The sequence below is a fragment of the Camelus dromedarius genome, chromosome 27, assembly GCF_036321535.1.
Source record: "Camelus dromedarius isolate mCamDro1 chromosome 27, mCamDro1.pat, whole genome shotgun sequence".
Taxonomy (NCBI): domain Eukaryota; kingdom Metazoa; phylum Chordata; class Mammalia; order Artiodactyla; family Camelidae; genus Camelus; species Camelus dromedarius.
The window spans coordinates 23,611,893-23,631,108 of record NC_087462.1 but is presented as its reverse complement, the minus strand read 5'-3'; the positions used below and the strand labels follow the sequence as shown (position 1 = coordinate 23,631,108).

The 19,216-nt window shown below is 50.8% G+C and overlaps 1 protein-coding gene across 1 annotated transcript; it reads left to right on the top strand.

Moving 5' to 3' along the window:
• The first annotated feature begins 983 nt into the window (after positions 1 to 983).
• Positions 984 to 16,968, top strand: LMAN2 (lectin, mannose binding 2). Its single transcript, XM_010992435.3, has 8 exons — positions 984 to 1,384; positions 1,553 to 1,671; positions 10,881 to 10,998; positions 11,614 to 11,693; positions 11,832 to 11,993; positions 12,075 to 12,189; positions 14,976 to 15,095; positions 16,285 to 16,968. The coding sequence occupies exons 1-8, from the start codon at positions 1,189 to 1,191 to the stop codon at positions 16,443 to 16,445; spliced, it is 1,071 nt and encodes a 356-aa protein (XP_010990737.1). The 5' UTR covers positions 984 to 1,188; the 3' UTR covers positions 16,446 to 16,968.
• Positions 16,969 to 19,216: the final 2,248 nt, after the last annotated feature.

Genomic DNA, 19,216 nt, shown 5'->3' with positions numbered 1-19,216 from the left:
TGTATATATATTTGTTTGTGTTTGTATATAAAGTCACATTTTAAAAAGATGACTCAACACTTAATCCTGAGTAAGTTAATTCACTCAAAAGGGCAACTTCGTAAAGGAACAAGGAACCAACTCTCCCACCTTGTGATCTATAACAGGAGTCATTAATCCAAGTGGCTAGAGGGGCCAGGCAGGTGCTGTAAATTACCGCTCAGAATGGAGACTAATTTAGAAAAGGAAGGCATTTTCATGGGGGTAGCCCTATGAGCTTAGTGTGGTTGGATCTTCCAATTTTTCTTGGGAAGCTGGAAATTTGAGTTTCCACTGCGAATTTGTCTCCTAATTAAAATATCAGTAGTTAAGTCACTTACTTAAATAGCATCAGCAAGAGCTCTGTTTGGCTGCGGGCTATCAGTTTTCGACCTATGATCCACAGCCAGCTTTCCTGGACCTTTCACAGACGCTTCTTGCTGCACAGGGCGGGGGCTACAATCGTTTGGATCCGAATGGGTCCCAACCATCACTGGGACAGTATCCCGGTTTGCTCCTCCTGCTGAAACCCGACTGGGTCGGAGGAACTGGAAGTAGTGGACGCCATCAAATAATTGTGGGAATTCTAAATTTCCAAAGACGTGGAGCTGGGGGCGGTAAAGCCGGAGACGTCTAAAAGCTCGCCAGTGAGTTCTAGGCGGAGCGGGAGTTGGAATTCAGGTCTCCGCCTTCGGTTCAGAACTCCTTTCTCCTGGGATTGAGAAAGGTTACTCCAGGGACGCGACCAGTGACTAGAGGCCAAAACTGTTGAAGGCTTCATTCCCTTCCCCGCCCGCACGAGCGGCCCACAAAAACTACAAGTTCCAGCATGCCCCACTCCGCAGACGACCCTCGCACTGCTCGCCGACTCAAATCATCCCTCTGCTCCGCGTTGGCCCGCAAGCCGAACGTGCTGTTCCGTGATTGGTTGCTGCTCTTGTCGCTCGTAAGAACCCACTGCTGAGGCTGGCCGACAGGCGCCTCGCAGCAGCCAAGGTACTTGACTAGAATGGGGAGCTGCTCAACAAATAAAGCCGCCGTCCCATCAGCACCGAGGATTTGCTTTTGCTGGGAGTTCCTGAGAGTTGGAGGGCTTCCGGTCGGAGGCCATTAGATGGAACACCCGGAAGGCGGAAGTCCTAGGACGGAAGTGGCGGAGAGGAACGGAGAATGGCGGCGGCTGGCTGTATTTGGCGCAGGGGCTGGGGCCGGCGGTGCCTGGGGAGGCCTGGGCTTCCCGGCCCCGGCCCTGGCCCCACTACACCTCTACTTCTTCTCCTGTTGCTGGGGCCGGTGGCTGCGGATATAACTGACGGCAACAGTGAACACCTCAAGCGGGAGCATTCGCTCATCAAGCCCTACCAAGGTGAGGCCTGGGGCGGGAATGAGTGCAGTGAGGGCGAGGCTGGTCGGGGTTGGGGAAGGGGTGCCCTTTCTCCTGATCAGAGCAACTCTTCGGGTTTCCTGCCTCTGGCAAAGCCAGTCCTGGCCTGGCCTCTTGTGCACCTGTCTGTGCCCGTGTCTCTGCCCACAGGGGTCGGTTCCAGCTCCATGCCTCTTTGGGACTTCCAGGGCAGTACCATACTCACGAGCCAGTACGTGCGTCTGACCCCTGACGAGCGCAGCAAAGAGGGCTCTATCTGGAACCACCAGGTGAGTGGTTTCCAAGAGACTAGGCAGACCCTTAAGTAAGCCATTACAGCTAGCCTTCAGCAGCCCAGACCTGAGCTTGGTTTAAAAGCTACATCTCCGTCCCCCGCCCCCTTCCCCACCTTGGTCACACGCCAGTAATAACAAGTAATGGCTGTTGGAGTTACCTCGTGTCCGGAGCTGTGCTTGACGCTTTGTACACCATTCTCACTTCATTCCTTCGAAAGCCATGTGAAGTAGCTCCATTTTACTGACTAAGAAGCTAAGACTCAAGAGTTGAAAAAGCCTTCCCCAAAGGCATTTTCACATAGCCAGTTAGTAGTGGAGCTGTTGACCACGTGAACTGAACTCTCTCATTAGTGGGATAAATTAAACGAACGGGATCTTTATTGAGTGTTTTGTGTGTTAGGCACTGACTTTAACATGCCTTATTACGTTTAATTCTCAGACTGTTTGATACTCATGGCTATCGTGACTTTATTCAGAGCTAACATTGATGGTGAATGGCATAAGCAGCAATTAAACCCTGATCTGTCTCATCTCCAAGCCCAGCAGTTCGCTCACTACCCTTGACCCCCGTACGGACAGTGGAGGAACTCCTCAGAAATATTTGCAGACTCAGCCCACTTCCCCAGTGCTTGATTGAGGGTCTGGTCGTCAGTGGTGTGGAGGGGCTGGACTCGTGGGCAGTTTTAGTTTTCTGTGACCTTTGCTGCAGAGGTAAGGGAGCCTCAGGTGTCACGCACGTGTCATACATAAGGAGTGGCCAAGATTAGCTGCTACACAGACTCCACACTGAGAAAGGTCAAGGAAGGGGTGACAGGGGAATAATTGGGGGCAGAACCCGCTCCTCCCCAAGCCTGCCTGATGCCAGTCCTTCCCACGGCTTAAGCTTGGGCCAGTGTCCTAGTTTCCTCCATCACCCTGCCTTTTGGTCCCTTCAGGATGACTTCTGAGAGCCCAGAGTGTCCTTGTGTTGCCTCATCTGTCTGTTCCCTCACCTCCTCCTCTCCTTCCTGCTAGGGGCATCTGGAGATGCTTTCTTTAGCTTTCACCCTTATCCTCAGAGCCTGGGGAATCCTCTAAGGGGATAAACATGCATTATGTCTGGACCGTCTGGCCCCTGGTGCCTGGCATCTGCAGTCATTCGCTGTGTTAATTTTGTTCCAATCTCTCTGGCTGCCTTCTTGCCTCAGGACCTTTGCACCTGTTCCCTCCACTGGGACACTGCCTCCTGGCTCTTCAGGCCTCCTTGGTTCTTTCTTATCTGTTAAGTCCTAACTCGAGTGCCACCCACTCAGAGAGTTCATGAACTACCTTGTTTCCTCCGAATCACATTCTGTTGCATTATTCTGTCTTAGGAGTTTCAGATAATTTTTTAAAATGTTAACGCAGCCTTATATTTTTCAAGGAAATGAGCTCAGCATAGCATTAAAAAAAATTTTATTTTAATGAGGTACAAGTAGTGCCGGAACTGTTAGAAATTGATTTCGTCACAAGTCAATTACAGTTGTAGGTCGTTGGTGGTCAGTGATGTCCCAGGGCTGAAAGGTCTCTTCACTTAGCCTCCAACGAATTTTCACCGTCTGAAATATAACTGCCTTGTCTTCCTCCACCACCTGGTTGTTCAGCTCTAGGACCTTTCCCTTTAGGCCCCGCAGATTTCCCCTAAAGGGTTGGATGGAGTGTTTCCTTCTCTTTCCTGAAAGAAATGCTTGGAACTCTTAGGATTTTCTGCCCAGTGTTTCTCAAGAACCACCTTTTCCTTTACTGGGTTGAAGAAATGCTTTCTGGAATTTTCTCTTTTTTGTCCCCTTCCCTCGCTCCACCTGGGAGAGGCATCAAGTTAGCAAACACTCCCAAGCACCTGCTGTCTTCTAAGCAGCGATAAGACACAGCTCCAGCTGTGGCATGGGCGTGGGAGGGTGCGGACCAAGGGGTGGCCCAGCCTGACTAGAGCTCCAGGTGGCTGACGGCTGGAACGCAGGCCACAAGGGGCTGGGCTCGAGATGGTCTTGTGTGGAGGCTACAGCAGTGGTCTTTAAGCTTTTTTTTTTATTTAACTTTTAATGGTCTGTAAATTTTTTTTGCTGATGTGCTGTCTGAAAGTATATATCCCCTTGAACTTTTTAAGACTTGATACTGAAAAAAAAAAACCCACACAAGACAAAAATACAAAAAAAAAAGAATTGATATCCAAGATTGCTTATCATAAGTTTAAATATTTGCAAAGGATGCAATTTCCAGCATATTTAAAGTATTGTTTTAGAATAAAATTGTTCAGTACTCAAGCGTACTCAGTGGAATCTACATATAGCAGTTTGATATCCACTCTTAAACACGATGAATAAGCCGAAATTGTACATCAGGTTTTTTAAAATCCAACTTGTATTTTCATTTCATTTCCTGCACTGAATTTTATCCTAGTGCAGTGTATTTATTGCTGGGAAATCTCATATTGATTAGCCCATCATATTTCCTTTCCAACTAAAATGAGGGTAATTTAAGCTTTTTAACTTCATTGGGAGCTTGAAATTAAGTTTTAATATTTTCTTTGGGATTATTATAGTTATCATTGGTAAACAGTTGATCAAAAGAAATGCACTGCACACTTTTTGAATGATTATTACACAAAAGTAAACATGCATTGAAATGCGTCTCATTGAGCTGTCATCTCCCCACCCCCACCCGGATGGACGGCATTGTCAGACTGAAGCTTCAACACGACTGGTGCTCTTTGTTTTAATTCACGTGACTGCTGAGAAACTATTTGCTTAAATAGTAGCTGGAGACGGGGGTTTTATTATTGCAGGGCCACTCAATATTTTGAATTTCTTTGGTTTAGCAACCCCAAATCATGTAGTGATCTTTCATCAAAAATTTTGGTGTAGCAGCTGACTGTTGGATTCGCTTTGTTACAGGCCGAGACGTGGAAACCATCTGACTGTAAAATGGGCCGTGGCTGCCAAATGATTGATTCTGATTTAGATGGCCTGAGGGGGCGTCCAGGGCATTAAGATTTCTGAGCTCCCCAGGTTTCTCAGCTGTGCAGCCGGGGTGGAGGATGATGCCCATGTTATGTTCTGCCCCCCAGAGCAGCTCCTGCATCAGTTCCAGCCCGTACTTCATCTGCTTCAAATCCTTCAGAGGTTTTATATTGTCCGTGTCGTCGTAGTATTTCTATCCTCTGATCTGCAGTCTTGTCTGCAGTACGTGGAGACTTTCTAAGGCCTGGATAGTCTTAGAGGTGTGGGTTTCCAGGTCCTCAGCTTCCGTGTGTACTCTTTCCTGAAACTGATCTCCCTGCAAACATGCCAGGGACCTTCCTGTTCACAGTTGCCCTTATGCTGGGAGGCACACCTCATGCGCACCTGCTTGGGGTCTTATCTGAGTGCATTGTTCCCACGCACAGAAAACTCCTGGGCACCAAAGAGGCCATTTGAAATCTTGCTTTCTGGGCTGACCTTTGTGTACGTGAGATTTGTTTTCAATTTTTTTTTTGAAATATATGAGGGCTTTCTAGTTATCTTTATTTTTTAAGTTATTACTGATCTCTGGTTTAATTTCCTCATGGTCAAGGGACAGACTGTGATTTCAGTGCTTGGAGATCTATTGAGACTAGTAGATGGTCCTTCAGAGGATCAGCTTTTTGGGGGAACATTCCATATGTGCTTGCAAAGGATGTGGATTCTGCTAGTTGAGTGAAGGATGCTGTTTAGGTCCTTAGGTCAAGATTGCTGATTGCGTTCAAATCTCTATATCTTTCCTGACATTTTTCCTCATTTTTATCAGTTAGTAGGAGAGGTGTATTAAAATTTCTTTGTGTGCATTTGTCTTTATCTTTCCAGGTGGTCGGTTTCTGCTTTGTATGTTTTGAGACTGAAATTATCCTGATAAAAGGAATCCTTTGTCATAGAGAAGGGTCCCCCTCTAAACTTGATTACTGACACACCTAGCTGCGTGAGCTTGTTTTTGCTTATGTTTGCATGCAGTATCTTTTTCTATCCTTTTCTTTTTCCCATTTCTTTGTCTTTGAGAGTTGTCTCTTGTAAACAGCATATAATTAGGCCTTTGCACAGTTATTTGTTTATTTTTATGAATTTTAAATAGTTTATTTTATGAAGCTATTCTCTTCAGTAGGATACTCATTGGATTGAGAAAGTATTTAAAAATATAATGGCCATCAACAAAAATCTGATTACTGTAAATATGTGTCTGCATGAAAAAGAAAATAAAATTCCTCAAACTTTTTCTTTTATTGTGGTAAAATATACATGACATAAAATTTACCATCTTAACCATTTTTGAGAGTGCAGTTCAGTGGCATTAAGTACACTGACCTTGTTGTGCAACCTCACCACCATCCATCTCCAGAACTTTGCTGTTATCCCAGACTCAAACTCATTACACGCTAACTCCCCATCACCCCTCCCCCAACAGCCCCATAGCCACCGTTCTGCTTTCTGTCTCTTTATTTGATTCTTCTAGGTGCCTCCCATAAATGGAATCATAGAATATTTGTCTGTCTGACTTACTTCACTTAGCATAATGTCTGCAAGGTTCATCATGCTTCATTTCTTTTCATGGCTAAATAATATTCCTGTGTGTGTGTGTGTGTGTGTGTTCGCGCGCGCGTGCATGCGTGCGCGCACGTGTGTACGTACAGATCACATTTTGTTTATCCATTCATCTGTTGGTGGACACTTGGGTTGTTTCTACCTTTGTGAGTTCCTCTTGCGAACGGTGCCGCTGTGAACATGGGTATACACAAATGTCTGAGTGCCTGCTCTCACTTCTTTTCGTATGTACCTAGAAAGTGGCATTGCTGGGTCATAAGGTCACTCTGTTTAACATTTTGAGGCCCACCAAGCTGTTTTCCCCAGTAACTACACCATTTTACATTCCCATCAGCAACTGCACCAGGGTTCCAATTTCTCCAAGCCCTTGGAACACTTATTTTCCACTTTTTGGGTAATAGCCATCCTAATGGATGTGAAGTGGAATTTTGTGGTTTTGATTTGCATTTCTCTAATGATTAATGATGTTGAGCAACTTTTCCTGTGCTTATTAGCCATTTGTAAAAATGTCCATGCAAGTCCTTTGCCCATTTTTGGATTGCATTGTTTTTTGCTGTTGAGTTTTAGGAGTTCTCTGTATTCTGGATGTTATCAGTAAATGGCTTGGAAGTATTTTCTGCGATTCTGTCGGTTATCTTTCCGTTCTCTTGATGTTCTATGATGTGTAAAAGATTTTAATTTTGATGAAGTCCAGTTTACCTAGTTTTTTTGTTGCCTGTGCTTTGGTGTCACACCCAGGAAATCATTGCTAAATCCAGTGTTATGAAGATTTTCCCCATGTTTTCTTCTAAGAGTTTTATAATCTTAGCTCTTAATTTTAAGTCTTTGATGTGTTATTTTTTAAATAAAACTTTTAATTTTGAGATAAATATAGATTCACATGCAGTTGTAAGAAATAATAGAGATTAAGAGGTACAGACTTTTAGTTACAAAATTAATAAGTCACAAGGATGTGATGTACCGCATAGGCACTGTGGTCTGTAACATTGCAATAACTTTCTGTGGTGGCAGTTACTAAACTTACTATGGTGATCAATTCATAATGTGTATAAATGTCGAATCCCTATGTGGTACACCTGAGACTGATATAATATTGTGTGTCAACTATACTTCAACTTAAAAAAAGATAAAAAGTAATGCAGGGAGATCCTGTGTATCCTTACCAGCATTTATCTACATTTAGTAAAATTACTGATATATTTGGGTTTAATCTGCCATCTGACTATTTACTTTCTATTTGTACTGAGTGTTCTCTCTGGTCTTGACTTCTTCTGGGTTGGTTAATTTTTATTCCACTTTTACATCTACTGGCTTGAAAGTTCTGTGCTTGTTTCCCAATATTTTAGTGGTTACTCTGCAGTTTAAAACACACATCATGTTTTACCAAAGTCTAATAACATGTACTTTCACCTCCGTGCAGGACAGCGCAAGGTTCTTCCAACGCTTTAACTCCTTTTATCCCATTGTTATCTTTCTGTTTTGAATCACACAAAACATGATTGTTTTATGCAGCCAAATATTTACTTCGATTTCTATTTTCATGTTTACTTTATTTATTGCTCTGCCTTCCTGAATCTCTGACTTTACGTCTGGTTCTGGATCACTTTCCTTCTCCCTGAAGAAAGACCGTTTTAAGGATTTTGTCTGAAAATGTCTTAACTTCACCTTCATTCTTTTTTCAGCTGTATAAATTAGCCTACTCGTCCTAGGCCAGCAGTGTTTCACGTGGTGGTGCTCCCGCTGGTCCTTCAGTTCCTTCAGGCCTCTGATGGCGGATGGTACTGAGGGCAGAAGTGGTGCCGTGGGTCCAGGTGCCACCGGCTCCCGTTTTCACGTGGGAATCACAGTGCCAGATGCCCACAGCTCGCCTCTTCATCTTGGTTTTGCCCCAGAAAGAGCAAATGTGGTTGGCGTGCTGGCTGATTTCAGTTTTCTTCCCTGTCTTCCTGAGGGAGGCATCATAACAGGGCCCGTATTTACGGACGGTCCCGACCTCAGCGCATTTAGCCACGTTGGTGGAAACTGGGTCCGAGCCCAGAGAGCACCTTCCTTCTTGAAGGGTACATCTGCTAAGTATAAAAGTCTGTGTTGATTGTTAGCTCCTTTCAACTCCAAATGTATCAGTCTGTTGCCTTTTTACTCCTAGTGGTTCTGTTGAGAATTCTGGTGTTAGGCTAATTGTAGCTCTTTTGAAGGTCATCTGTCTTTTTTCCCTTCTGGTTGCTTTTAAGAGTATCTGGGGTTCTTTTGCTTTGTTTTGATTTTTTTTTTCTCCCTTCCTCTCTTTTTAATGTACTTAGTTATGATATTCTTTTTATTTGTCTCCTTTCGTTAGTAAGACTTAAGATGTGTGGCATAATGTCTTTAAATCATTAAGTGCTTAGATATCTCTTTAAATGTTGTTTTTTTTTTTTTTTGCCCTGTTTTCTTGCTACTCATTCTGAAACTTCAATTATATACAATGAGGACCCTCTCTCTTTCCTTTCTTTCTTACCCACAGTGTTGTATGTACCATGATTTTGTTTTCTCTGCTTCATTTTGAGTATTTTAATCTGACTAGACTTGAGTTCACTAATTCTCTTTTCATCTATTTTTAATCTGTGATGAAACCTATTCATTACATTGTATTTTTTTAGTGTGATTTTTGAAAATTTCAGTTACTACTGAAATTCTTGATCTTTTACCTCCTTGAATACAGTGAACTAGTTATTTGAAAGGCCAATATCTGGAGTTCCTCTTGGCCTCCCTTCTTCCCTACCTGCCTATGTTTCTTCCTTCCTACCTTTCTCTGTTTTTTGTTCGTATCTTGTCTCTTTGATTCCTGGTATTTTTGATTGTGCACCAAATACTGTGTTTGTAAGACGTTTTGTTAAAAAATGTGAGGCCTAGGTGAGTCTGTTTGGTCTGATTTCAGGGATTGTGAGGACTCAGAGCTGCGCTGCAGCCCCTGGGAGGGCCTTTCTCATTCATTCTTACTTTTGGGTTGTAGTCTTTGTGGTCTCAACCCAATCAAGACTGCTTCACCAGGCATTCCCCCACCTCAGTGGGTCTTGGTCTCCGATTCCTTGTCCATCTGTCCTTGAGAGCTGGTTGTCATCACCTCGCAGCTGCCCCCTCCAGAATCTGTGGGGTCTCCCAGAGCCAGTGAGCTGTCGAGAACCGGGAAGGCTGACGTCACACTGTGTGCAGCAGGCTGTCATGCAGGTCCTAACCCTGTGTCCTCAGGGGCTGGGTCTCCTCACCTGCCTTCCTGGTGCCCAGACCTGGAACAGTGAATCTGAAAAATCAGTGATGCTCAAGCCAGATCACCCATGGTGGGACAGAGAACGTTTGGTTTTTATTTGAATTTTTTCTGATTATAGGAGTAATACGTTCAACATGGAGGACTCACACGTAGAAAATAAACATTCCCCTCCCAGAGTCAGCCGTCAGTAACGTTGGCTCTTGTTCCTTTCATTTTTTTCCTTTCTCTTTCAAAAATGAGAACATAGCACTGATACTGTTTTGCAGCTTACCTGCCCTTTCTCGGTGTCTCTGACTTCTTGGTCTTGACGTGCCTCATTCTGTTAAACAGCTGCAGCAGCCAAACTGCCCCCCAGGAAATAGGAGCACCCGCAGTGCCCCAGGCCGTCGGGCCGCGTGTTCCTCTCCTTCCTTGTCTGCGTTGCTGTTAATGGTCTCTTTAAGAGTTGCCAATCCAAAAAGTCAGGAGTATCTGATGGGCCTTTGATACCTGCTCACAGCCCTGTCTGCAGACGTCCCCTCAGTGGCTTGTCATCCAAGTGTGTGTCGACACCATAGTTTTCACAAACAACTTCCTGGTAGGGAGGGCCAGGCCCTTCTAGCTGTGAGCCGGGCCCAGCTCTGCACCTGGTGTTCCTGGCTGCTGGGAATCCGCTGCCTTCCCTCACATCCCATTAGCCCGAGGCCCCGGACCTGACCCAGCCCCCGGCCCTGATGCTGCCGCCGCCGCCCTGGGGCTGGGCTGAGCCTGCAGGAAGCAGGAGGTGTGCTGGCTGAGAGCTGGGGGTTTGGAGTCAGCCAGACCTGGGTTGAGTCCCTCAGTGCGGAAGGTTGGTTAGGAGGGAAGACAGTGGGGGTGGGAGGCCAGAAAGGAGTTGGTGCAGTTTGTGTTACAGGCCTGAGTCCACGTGCGGTGTAGACAATAGATGAGCTTCTGAGTCAGACAGTCCTGGGTGTGAACCGGGATCATCCACTTAACCTGCTGTGGACAAGTTGTTTTGTCTCTGAATGTGTTTTCTTTTTAGTAAAATATGTGACAAGTAGGGGTAGTGACCCTTCCACAAGCTCGCAGGGCAGGAGCGGTGGGGTTGGAGAGAAAACAGGGCTAACGGGTTTGGCTGGTGTTGGGAAAGTGTGAGAAAGTGAGAACCCGCCCAGGAGACGACTGGGGCGGGGGGTGGGCGGAGTCTGGGCCTGGGCAGCCTTGGGACACCGTGTGGCCTCCCCCCGCAACCTGCGAAGCCCAGCAGCCCCCTCCCTTCTTCCTGAAAACACTAGGGGGTCTGCTGGTCAGTGGCACTTCTGTCCCTGCTGCCTGGCCCTGTTCCTAGTGCCCAGTCTCCTTGGGGGCAGGGCCTGTGCTCTGAGCAGTCCTCTCTGTTCTCCCTCTAGCCTTGCTTCCTCAAGGACTGGGAGATGCACGTCCACTTCAAAGTCCATGGTGCAGGGAAGAAGAATCTCCACGGAGACGGCATCGCCTTGTGGTACACCCGGGACCGCCTGGTGCCAGGTAGGGTGGTGCTCACGCACGTGGCAGCGCCTGCGGCCAAGGATCCTCCATCCTCCACTCTCCCCCCCCCCCCCCCGTTAGGGTGCTAGGGTGCTGCTGCTCCTCTTCGAGGAACCCCGGGCCCTGGGGACGGCTGGGGGGATGTCCCTTTAGAAGACAGCCCTGCAGCTCAACTCTGTGCCCCCTTGTGGTCTGTGGTCTACACCAGCTAATGGTATTTTTACCATTTTAAAAAAGCAAAAACAAGGAAGACTGTGTGACAGAGACCATATGTGGCCCATGAAGCCTAAAATGTTTCCTCTCTGGCCTTGGACAGAAAGTTGGTGACCCCTAGGTTAGGGGGTGGTCCTTCCCTGCATGGCCTATTGTCACCTGCCACCTTGGAGCACATGGGCAGCTGCTGTTCCCTGATACCTCAGGCTTCAAACTTGAGTCCTCTCTGAGACCGCCCCCCAGGCCCCACCCCACACCCACTCCAAAACCCCTTCTCTCTCCTGGGAGAACCACCACGGATCAGCCTCTCTTGGCTCTACCCACCCTAGCATCACTTTGTCCTTCAGGTCCCCATGGGACAGCTCCAGTGTCTCCCATTACAGGAACATCTTCTAATTCCAGGGCCTGTGTTTGGAAGCAAAGACAACTTCCACGGCTTAGCCATCTTCCTGGACACGTACCCCAACGATGAGACCACAGAGGTAGGCGCCTGCTGCCCCGCAGAGCAGGACGGGGCTTCTTCCTGGTCCCTGAAGGGCACCTCCAGGGATCGGGGTGGTGGTGGCCCTGGGCCCCCCGCGGGCCGGGCTGGCCGCGGAGTAACCGGTGTCCTGTCTCAGCGCGTGTTCCCGTACATCTCGGTGATGGTGAACAACGGCTCCCTGTCCTACGACCACAGCAAGGACGGCCGCTGGACCGAGCTGGCGGGCTGCACAGCTGACTTCCGCAACCGCGGTCATGACACCTTCCTGGCTGTGCGCTACTCCCGGGGCCGCCTGACGGTGAGCAGGCGTGAGGGGCAGCTCTGCGGGGGCTCGGGGGGGGCCGGCCTGGGCCGCGCTTGACCTGCTGGCTGGCCACAGGTGATGACAGACCTGGAGGACAAGAACGAGTGGAAGAACTGCATCGACATCACAGGCGTGCGCCTGCCCACCGGCTACTACTTCGGTGCCTCGGCTGGCACCGGTGACCTGTCGGGTGAGTGTGTGGGCTGAGCAGGGTGTCACGTCTCAGTCCCAACCTTCCCTGGTCTGTCAGGGCGTGTGACGCGGCTCATCCCCTTCCTCCTTGACCTTCCTTCACTTGGTTCCACACTCGCCTGGTTTTCTTCCCCCCACTTCCCATCTCCGTGAGCAGTCCCTTGGCCATCTTCCCTCTCCATCATCTGGGAGCTAGGGGACTTTGAATCTGGACGCAGTAGACCCCCAGATTTCCATCTCCAGACCCGTATCACCAACAGCATCTCTGCCCAGTGCCCAGCTGGCCTCTCAGCCGTCACATGCCCACAGCTGGAGACAGAAACGCACCTCTGTCCTTGTAGTTGCTCGGGTCCCAACACCTTGGTATCGGGAAGGGTACATCTCAGCAGCAGAGCGCCTGCTTAGCGTGCACAAGGTCCTGGGTTCAATCCCCAGTACCACCATTAAAAAAAAAAAACTTGTGTCATTCCGGCCTCTGCTTTTTCTCTCACATGCTGCTTCCCATCCGTTGGTGGGTCCTGCTGGTTTTGTCCTCACCCTGCAGCAGACCACTTCTCACCCCTCCTTTACTGCCAGCAGGTCCAGGCCACTGTCCTCCATCCCTTGGGTGACTGCAGGAGTCTCCCGAGGGTCCCCTCCTTCCACAGTAGACCCAATACAGCAGCAGAGCCAACCCATTAATGCTACTCCTCCCGCCTCACCCAGAGTCAGGGCCACCATCCATCGCAGCGGTGGTCTGCCAGGCCCTGTGTGCTGGCACCTCCCTACCCTGCCCCTCCGACTCACTACTCCCTGCTCCCTGGTGACACTGCCGCCAGCCACTCTTCAGACCCACCACTGCCCTCTTGCTTCAGGCCCCTGTGCTTGCATCTCACCCTCGGCTTCTCGAGGTCTTACTTAGATGTCACTTCCTCAGTGGGGCCTTCCCAGATCCCCTCATTTAAAGTTGCACACACACCCAGTCCCCTGCACACGTACTGTCACCTTTCCCAGCTTTATTTCTCCTCATGGCACTTAACCATCTTGGAGTCTGTCATGTAGTTTATTTCATTGTCTCTGTCCCTCTCACTGAATCATAAGCACAATAGTGTCAGGGCTCTGTCTTGTCTGGCCCTCGGCAAGCGCTGTAAGCATTGGGGTGCTGCCTGCCTGCGCAGGCCTCGCTGGGCCACCAGGCCTGGGTGGCACTTGATGGTGGCCCTTGGCCTTGGTCTTCGGTCCCTTCTCAGGGCCCTCAGAAGGCACCAGGCCCAGGGACAGCTTCTGACACCCAGAGCTGGGAAACAACGTGGAGGACCAGACAGAGGGCTTGTTTGTTGTCAGGATAGATGTTTCCAGGGCCTGTGAGCCATCCAGGACCTTCCCCCTCACCTGGGAAGTGTCTGGGTCCACTTGGACCCCAGTGTCTATTGTTCAGGGGTTTTGTTTTAAAGTTTGTAATATGGAAATCCCAGTTGTATGCGCAGAAGAGGGGAGAATGGTGTGGTAGGCCCCTCGTTGCTGTTCCCTGGTGTCATTCGTTACCAGCTTTTGGCCAGTCTTGTCCCATCTGTGGATCCACTGCAGCCCCTCCCCGGGTTACCTGGGATTCCATCTGACCAGGTTTCAGTGTGGGTCATGAGAAGGTTCTGGGAACAGAGCCAGGTCTGTGGCAGGTGGGCGTTCTCTGTTCTCTAAGGCTGTTTGGAGAGGCCAGGAAGGGTGATGGCGGGGGCCGTGCATGTAGTGGTGTCTGGCCGTTAGTCACAGGCTGTGCATGTTGGCCTCCTTGCGGGCATCGCGTGGGGAAGGTCGCGTCGTGTGTTCTTAGATAGGTAGCGGTCTCTCTCCCCTTTTACACAACTGAGACCGTTGGGCATCCGGACGTTGAAGGGATCTCGTCCAGTTCCCACATCCAGGAAGCGCCAGAGCTTGATGGGACCTGCAGTCTGACCCCAGCATCCGTGCTTTTCCCAGCACTTCTGGGGGCTGCACATGCTGGGCCGTCTGGTACCGCTGGGCTCTGCCCTGCACGACCCGGCTGCCAGGTCTTTGCTCTTTAAGCTCTCCCTTTTCCGGGCCTTTCCTCAGATTCCTGTCAGTTAGCTGAGCTGATAGCTGGAGTCAGGCTGACCAGGACCCTCCTATTGGCTCTGAGCTTCAACCTCCCTGTCTCAAAAATGGGCTGATCAGTTACCGTCAGTGTCAAGCAGAGGCTCCCTCCTGCCCGTGCTGATTGGACCGAGGCCTTTCCCAAGTCTCCTCAGCTACGGTTGCTGATGGTGTATCAGTGCCCAGCTCTCAGCTGGCTGCCAGGTCTTGGGGTTGCATCCTGTACTTGGGTATCTGTGACGGGAACATCTGACGGCTGCCTGCGCTTGGGAGGATCAGGTTTCTCAACCAGCCTTAGAGAAATGTGTAGGTCCTTATCTGGTCCTGTTTGCAAGGACACACCGTCTGCAGGCAGGACGCCCTCTGCCTTCTATGTGCTTTCTCATTTACGGGCCTCGATAACCACGCAGGCTGGAGATTATCACCCCCATTTACAAACTAAGCCTCATAGAGACCGCGGAGCTAGGATTAGACCCAGTGAGTTTGATTGTGTAACCTACGCTTTTTCCTCTCCACTGTGCCTTCTTCCAGGTTTTTACTGCTGAGCTCTGGAAATATTCCAGCCCCTGCCTGCTGGGGGCTGCTGGGTTCTCCCCAGGGGACGTGGCCACTTCGTGTGGTGGGGGCTGGGGGGCCGGGACCACGTGCCCTGAGGCGGCCCCAGGCCCCTTACGGGCTGACTCCGTTCTGCAGACAATCACGACATCATCTCCATGAAGTTGTTCCAGCTGATGGTGGAGCACACGCCCGATGAGGAGAGCATCGACTGGACCAAGATCGAGCCCAGCGTCAACTTCCTCAAGTCGCCCAAAGGTAGGCGTGCCCAGGCCCTCTCGGCTGGGGCCTGGGCTGGCTTGGGCCAGTGCCTGCGGTCCCTCTGCCCTTCCCTGGTCCAGCTAGGCCCTCGGCTCAGCAAACCGGGCTCACGAGAAGGCGTGAGCACCTGGCGTCTGTGTCCCCTGCGCCTGGTGCTGGGATAGCGGCCAGTGAAGCCAGAGGGGCAGTTTGTTGGTGTGGGGGGGCGCGAGGCGCTCGGATTCCATGCGTGCATGGCCTCAGTGAACAACTTGGAAGTAGGTCCTGCCGCTGCTGGGGGTGCTGATCCCTCAGGCTTCCTCAGCTAGAAGAGGTTAAAAAGGTGGGATGTGGCAAAACCCCAAGCCTGAGCTCTTCCCAGGGCTCTAATCAGCCACCACTCCGTCCTCACAGAGCGAGGGTTCTCGTGGGGGAGATGAGGCCGCTGTGTGTGGGGGAGTCATCTACCCAGGATCCCGAAGTCACGTGTGTGGGCCTGGCGGGTGATGGAGCCCGTGGAGCCCAACATTTTACTTGACAGCCCACGTTTTAAAAATTCAAGTTGCTTTTAAACGTTTTGGGGACCAAACAAATCCTACCATAGACCACCGTTTTGCAACCTCTGGTAGAAGGCTTTCTGCTGCCGAGGACTTCCAGAGACATCTTGTGTTCAACCCACCAAGCAGCCCCATGTGGCTAGCCGGGCAGGGGGTAACTCGTTTTCAGACTCACAGACCCACTGGGTAGAGAGGGTCAAAGCAGAAGGATGGAGGTTGGGGGCCCAGGGCCTGGGAGACCCCCCTCGGAGCCACTAAATGCATCCAGGTGTGAGGGAGGGCCGCCTCTGGCCAGGGCCATGTCTCTCAGGGACCTCAGACCCCTGCACCGGGGCGAGGGTGGGCTTGTGAAGGCAGGTCCTGGGGCCACCTCAGGCAGACCCAGGCTTTCAGGGAGAGCCCGGGAGTCCAGTGTTCACCAGCTAATTACAGCAGAAGGTACCCCAGGCCTCAATCCCTGGGGGCCTCAATCCCTGGGACCGAGGCCCCCAGGAGCTCATCCCTCTGCCCACGCCCGGCGTCTCACCGGTGCGGTGTCGCAGGCCGCTGCTTCGCCGCGGGGTGGGTGTGGGGCCTCACCGGGCCGCTGGCTGCTCCCCGTCTCCGGGGAGCCCACCGGGCCTCTCATTCCCCCTTTTGCCCTCCCTCAGACAACGTGGACGACCCGACGGGGAACTTCCGCAGCGGGCCGCTGACCGGGTGGCGGGTGTTCCTCCTGCTGCTGTGCGCGCTGCTGGGCATCATCGTGTGCGCCGTGGTGGGCGCCGTGGTGTTCCAGAAGCGGCAGGAGCGGAACAAGCGTTTCTACTGAGCGGCCGGCACTCGGCTCGGGGAAGGGCCCCGGCGCTGATGTGAACTATTTTTTACTAGGATTGTAAAAGAAAAACCAGACGACCTTATTTCTTAACCATTTCAAAGAAATAATTAAAGTATTTTCATACATTTTGCTTCTTGCCCAGTGGGGACAGGCTGCAGGGCTGGGGAGTGAGGGGTTGACAGCCCCACAGCCAGGGGGGCGGAGGCCCTGGGTGGCTGCCTGCCCCTCTGGAGCAAGGGGTCTGTGCCCGGAGCTGGGCCGGGACCCGGCAGGAGGCTGGTGAACACTGGAGGCCCCCAGCCCACGCTGGGGTGGGTGCCTGAGGACACGAGCTGTGATTTTGTTCTGTGCTGTGTGCTGTGTGTGGCAGAAGAGGAGGCCGACTGGGGAGCCTGGGCGCCTTCCTGTTCATCCTCCAGCTCCTTCCCGAGGCGGACCCTCCATCGCGGCTGGAGGAGCAGTAAGGTGGGGCGCAGAGTGTGACCGTTTGTTAAATAAAGTGAAATAACCAACCTCAGCTGAGTGACTGTCCTCAGAGGCTTGCTTTCCTTCAGGTGACTCCCCGCCGGCCGTGCATTCCAGCTCCTGGCCTGGTCCCCTCAGGCCTGTGGCACAGCCTCCAGGAGCAGGTGCTGTGGTCCCCATTTCCCAGCTGGGGAATCACAGCTCTCGGAGGTCAAGCCTAACTCGCCCAGTGTCACACAGCGGGTGGCGTCATGGGGACAGGACCTGCCCTGTCCCCACGCGCTCCGTGTGGAGGGATCCCGTGGGGAGGATGTGGGTCTCACGTGGAGGACTGACCTCCCCCCAGGGGAACTCTGGGGGCCCTGGGAGGGGCTGCGGCTGCAGGGGCAGGTTGGGGTCGGCAGTGGCACTCCCATCCGGGCTGGTCTTGGGACTGGGTTCCCTCAAGCATCTTTGCAGTGACTCGTCACCGGGACCCCGTCTTAAAGCAAAAGCAGCCCCTCACCTCCTGGTGTGGCCGGGCTTTCTGTAGCTGCCGGTGTCAGCTGGTGTCAGCTGGGTTCTCGCTGTAAAACAGACAGTGTAGGAGATGGGGTGAGGCGGGACGGCCTACCGTCCCCTCTGTCTCCCAGGCTCGCTCCCCAGAGCGCTTCACCCATCTACCCTTACCCGTCTCCCGTCCCTCGCGCCGTCCCCTGTGTGCATCCAGGTTAGACATGAAGGGACTGTTCCCAGGCTCCTCTGGGCTGCGTTTCCCTCACGCGAGTCTGGGAGCCTGTTCATGAAGCCGTAAGAGTAATTAAGCATGATCCTCCTGACTGAAATATTTGATTGAGCACTTCCCTCGAAACAGTTTCTTTACTCAGAAAGTAGCTAACACTGAGTGCCTTCTACGGGCCAAGTGTGGTTGCGAGCGGTTGACATGGACTAACTCACTTCACTCCCCGCCACTTAACATGGATGCGAGGATCCCACTAGGTCAGGTGGCTCCCGCCTCCCGGCCCGTCTCCCTGGAGGGGAGCGCCGTGTCCGCCGACCCGCACAGCAAGGCCTGGGGTCTGGAACCCTCCGCGGCTGCAACAACCGTGCCATCAGCACCACACTCGCCATACCTGGTTTCTCCTGAATCCCTGAACTGGGCAAGGCGGCATCTTGGGTTGAGTGGGTCTCACCCCTGGCTGTATGTTAAAGTCACCTAGAGAATGAAAGTGATCCTGGCTCTTTTCTCCAGTTTAAGAAGTCGGTGGGGCCAGGCAAGGGCGGTTTTAAAAGCACCTCCTCTGAGCACCCGGCCCTGGCCTCGGTGATCATCCAGGCTTGAGAACCCGCCAGTGTTTTGGCTGCTGATCTGAAGGCAGAGCCGAAAGTGCTTGTGCTGGTCTGCGCTTGGCCGTCAGGGTCTCGTTTGCGTCCCCTTCAGAGTTCACACCCCAAGGTGCTTCCCCAGGAGGTTAGACAGTTACGTGTATTTATACCTGCCGTTTCGCGCACATGGGGTTGTGATGCCATAATCTGTGTTTTTGCCACGTGCATTTAAAAACGGAGTTAGTTCATCATGTCAAAGTTACATATAAACCTGTGTCCCTGGACCTGCTCTACCACATGAGGAATAAACCATTGCCCACAGGCTTGCATCCCTCTCTGTCCCCTGCCCTGGACGTGTGTACGGGAGGTGCTGTTGTAACCCACGTGCGTTTCAGTTTTACTAGACGTCAGGATGCTCTGTGAAGGGGGTCGTAGCCATTCTGCTCCTGCCTCAGTGACTGCCAGCCCCTCTGCCCTCTTCTTAGCATTTGATGTCATCAATACTTCATCTTTGATGGTCTAATGGGTGCAAAAGGTTTTTATTTTTTATTTTTAAAATTGAAGTATAGTCAGTTTACAGTGTGTCAATTTCTGGTGTACAGCATAATGTTTCAGTCATACATATGCATGTATGTATTTTTCATATTTTGCATTAGAGGTTACAAGATATTGAGTATAGTTTCATGTGCTATATAGTATATAAACTTGTTTATTTTATATATAGTAGTTAGTATCTGCAAATCTCAAACTCCCAATTTATCCCTTCCCACCCCCTTTCCCTTTGGTAACCATAATTTTGTTTTCTGTGTCTGGGAGTCTGTTTCTGTTTTATAAATAAATTCATCTGTGTCTTTTTTTTTTTAAGATTCCCACATATAAATAATATGACGTGATATTTTTCTTTCTGTCTGGCTTACTTCACTTAGTATGACAGTCTCTAGGTCCATCCGTGTTGTTGCAAATGGCATTATTTCATTCTTTTTTATGGCTGAGTA

Coding starts and splice junctions, on each gene's coding strand:
- LMAN2 (XM_010992435.3), top strand. CDS start 1,189: ATGGCGGCGGCTGGCTGTATTTGGCGCAGGGGCTGGGGCCGGCGGTGC. Junction 1,385..1,552: donor GCTCATCAAGCCCTACCAAG/GTGAGGCCTGGG, acceptor CTCTGCCCACAG/GGGTCGGTTCCAGCTCCATG. Junction 12,190..14,975: donor TGGCACCGGTGACCTGTCGG/GTGAGTGTGTGG, acceptor TCCGTTCTGCAG/ACAATCACGACATCATCTCC.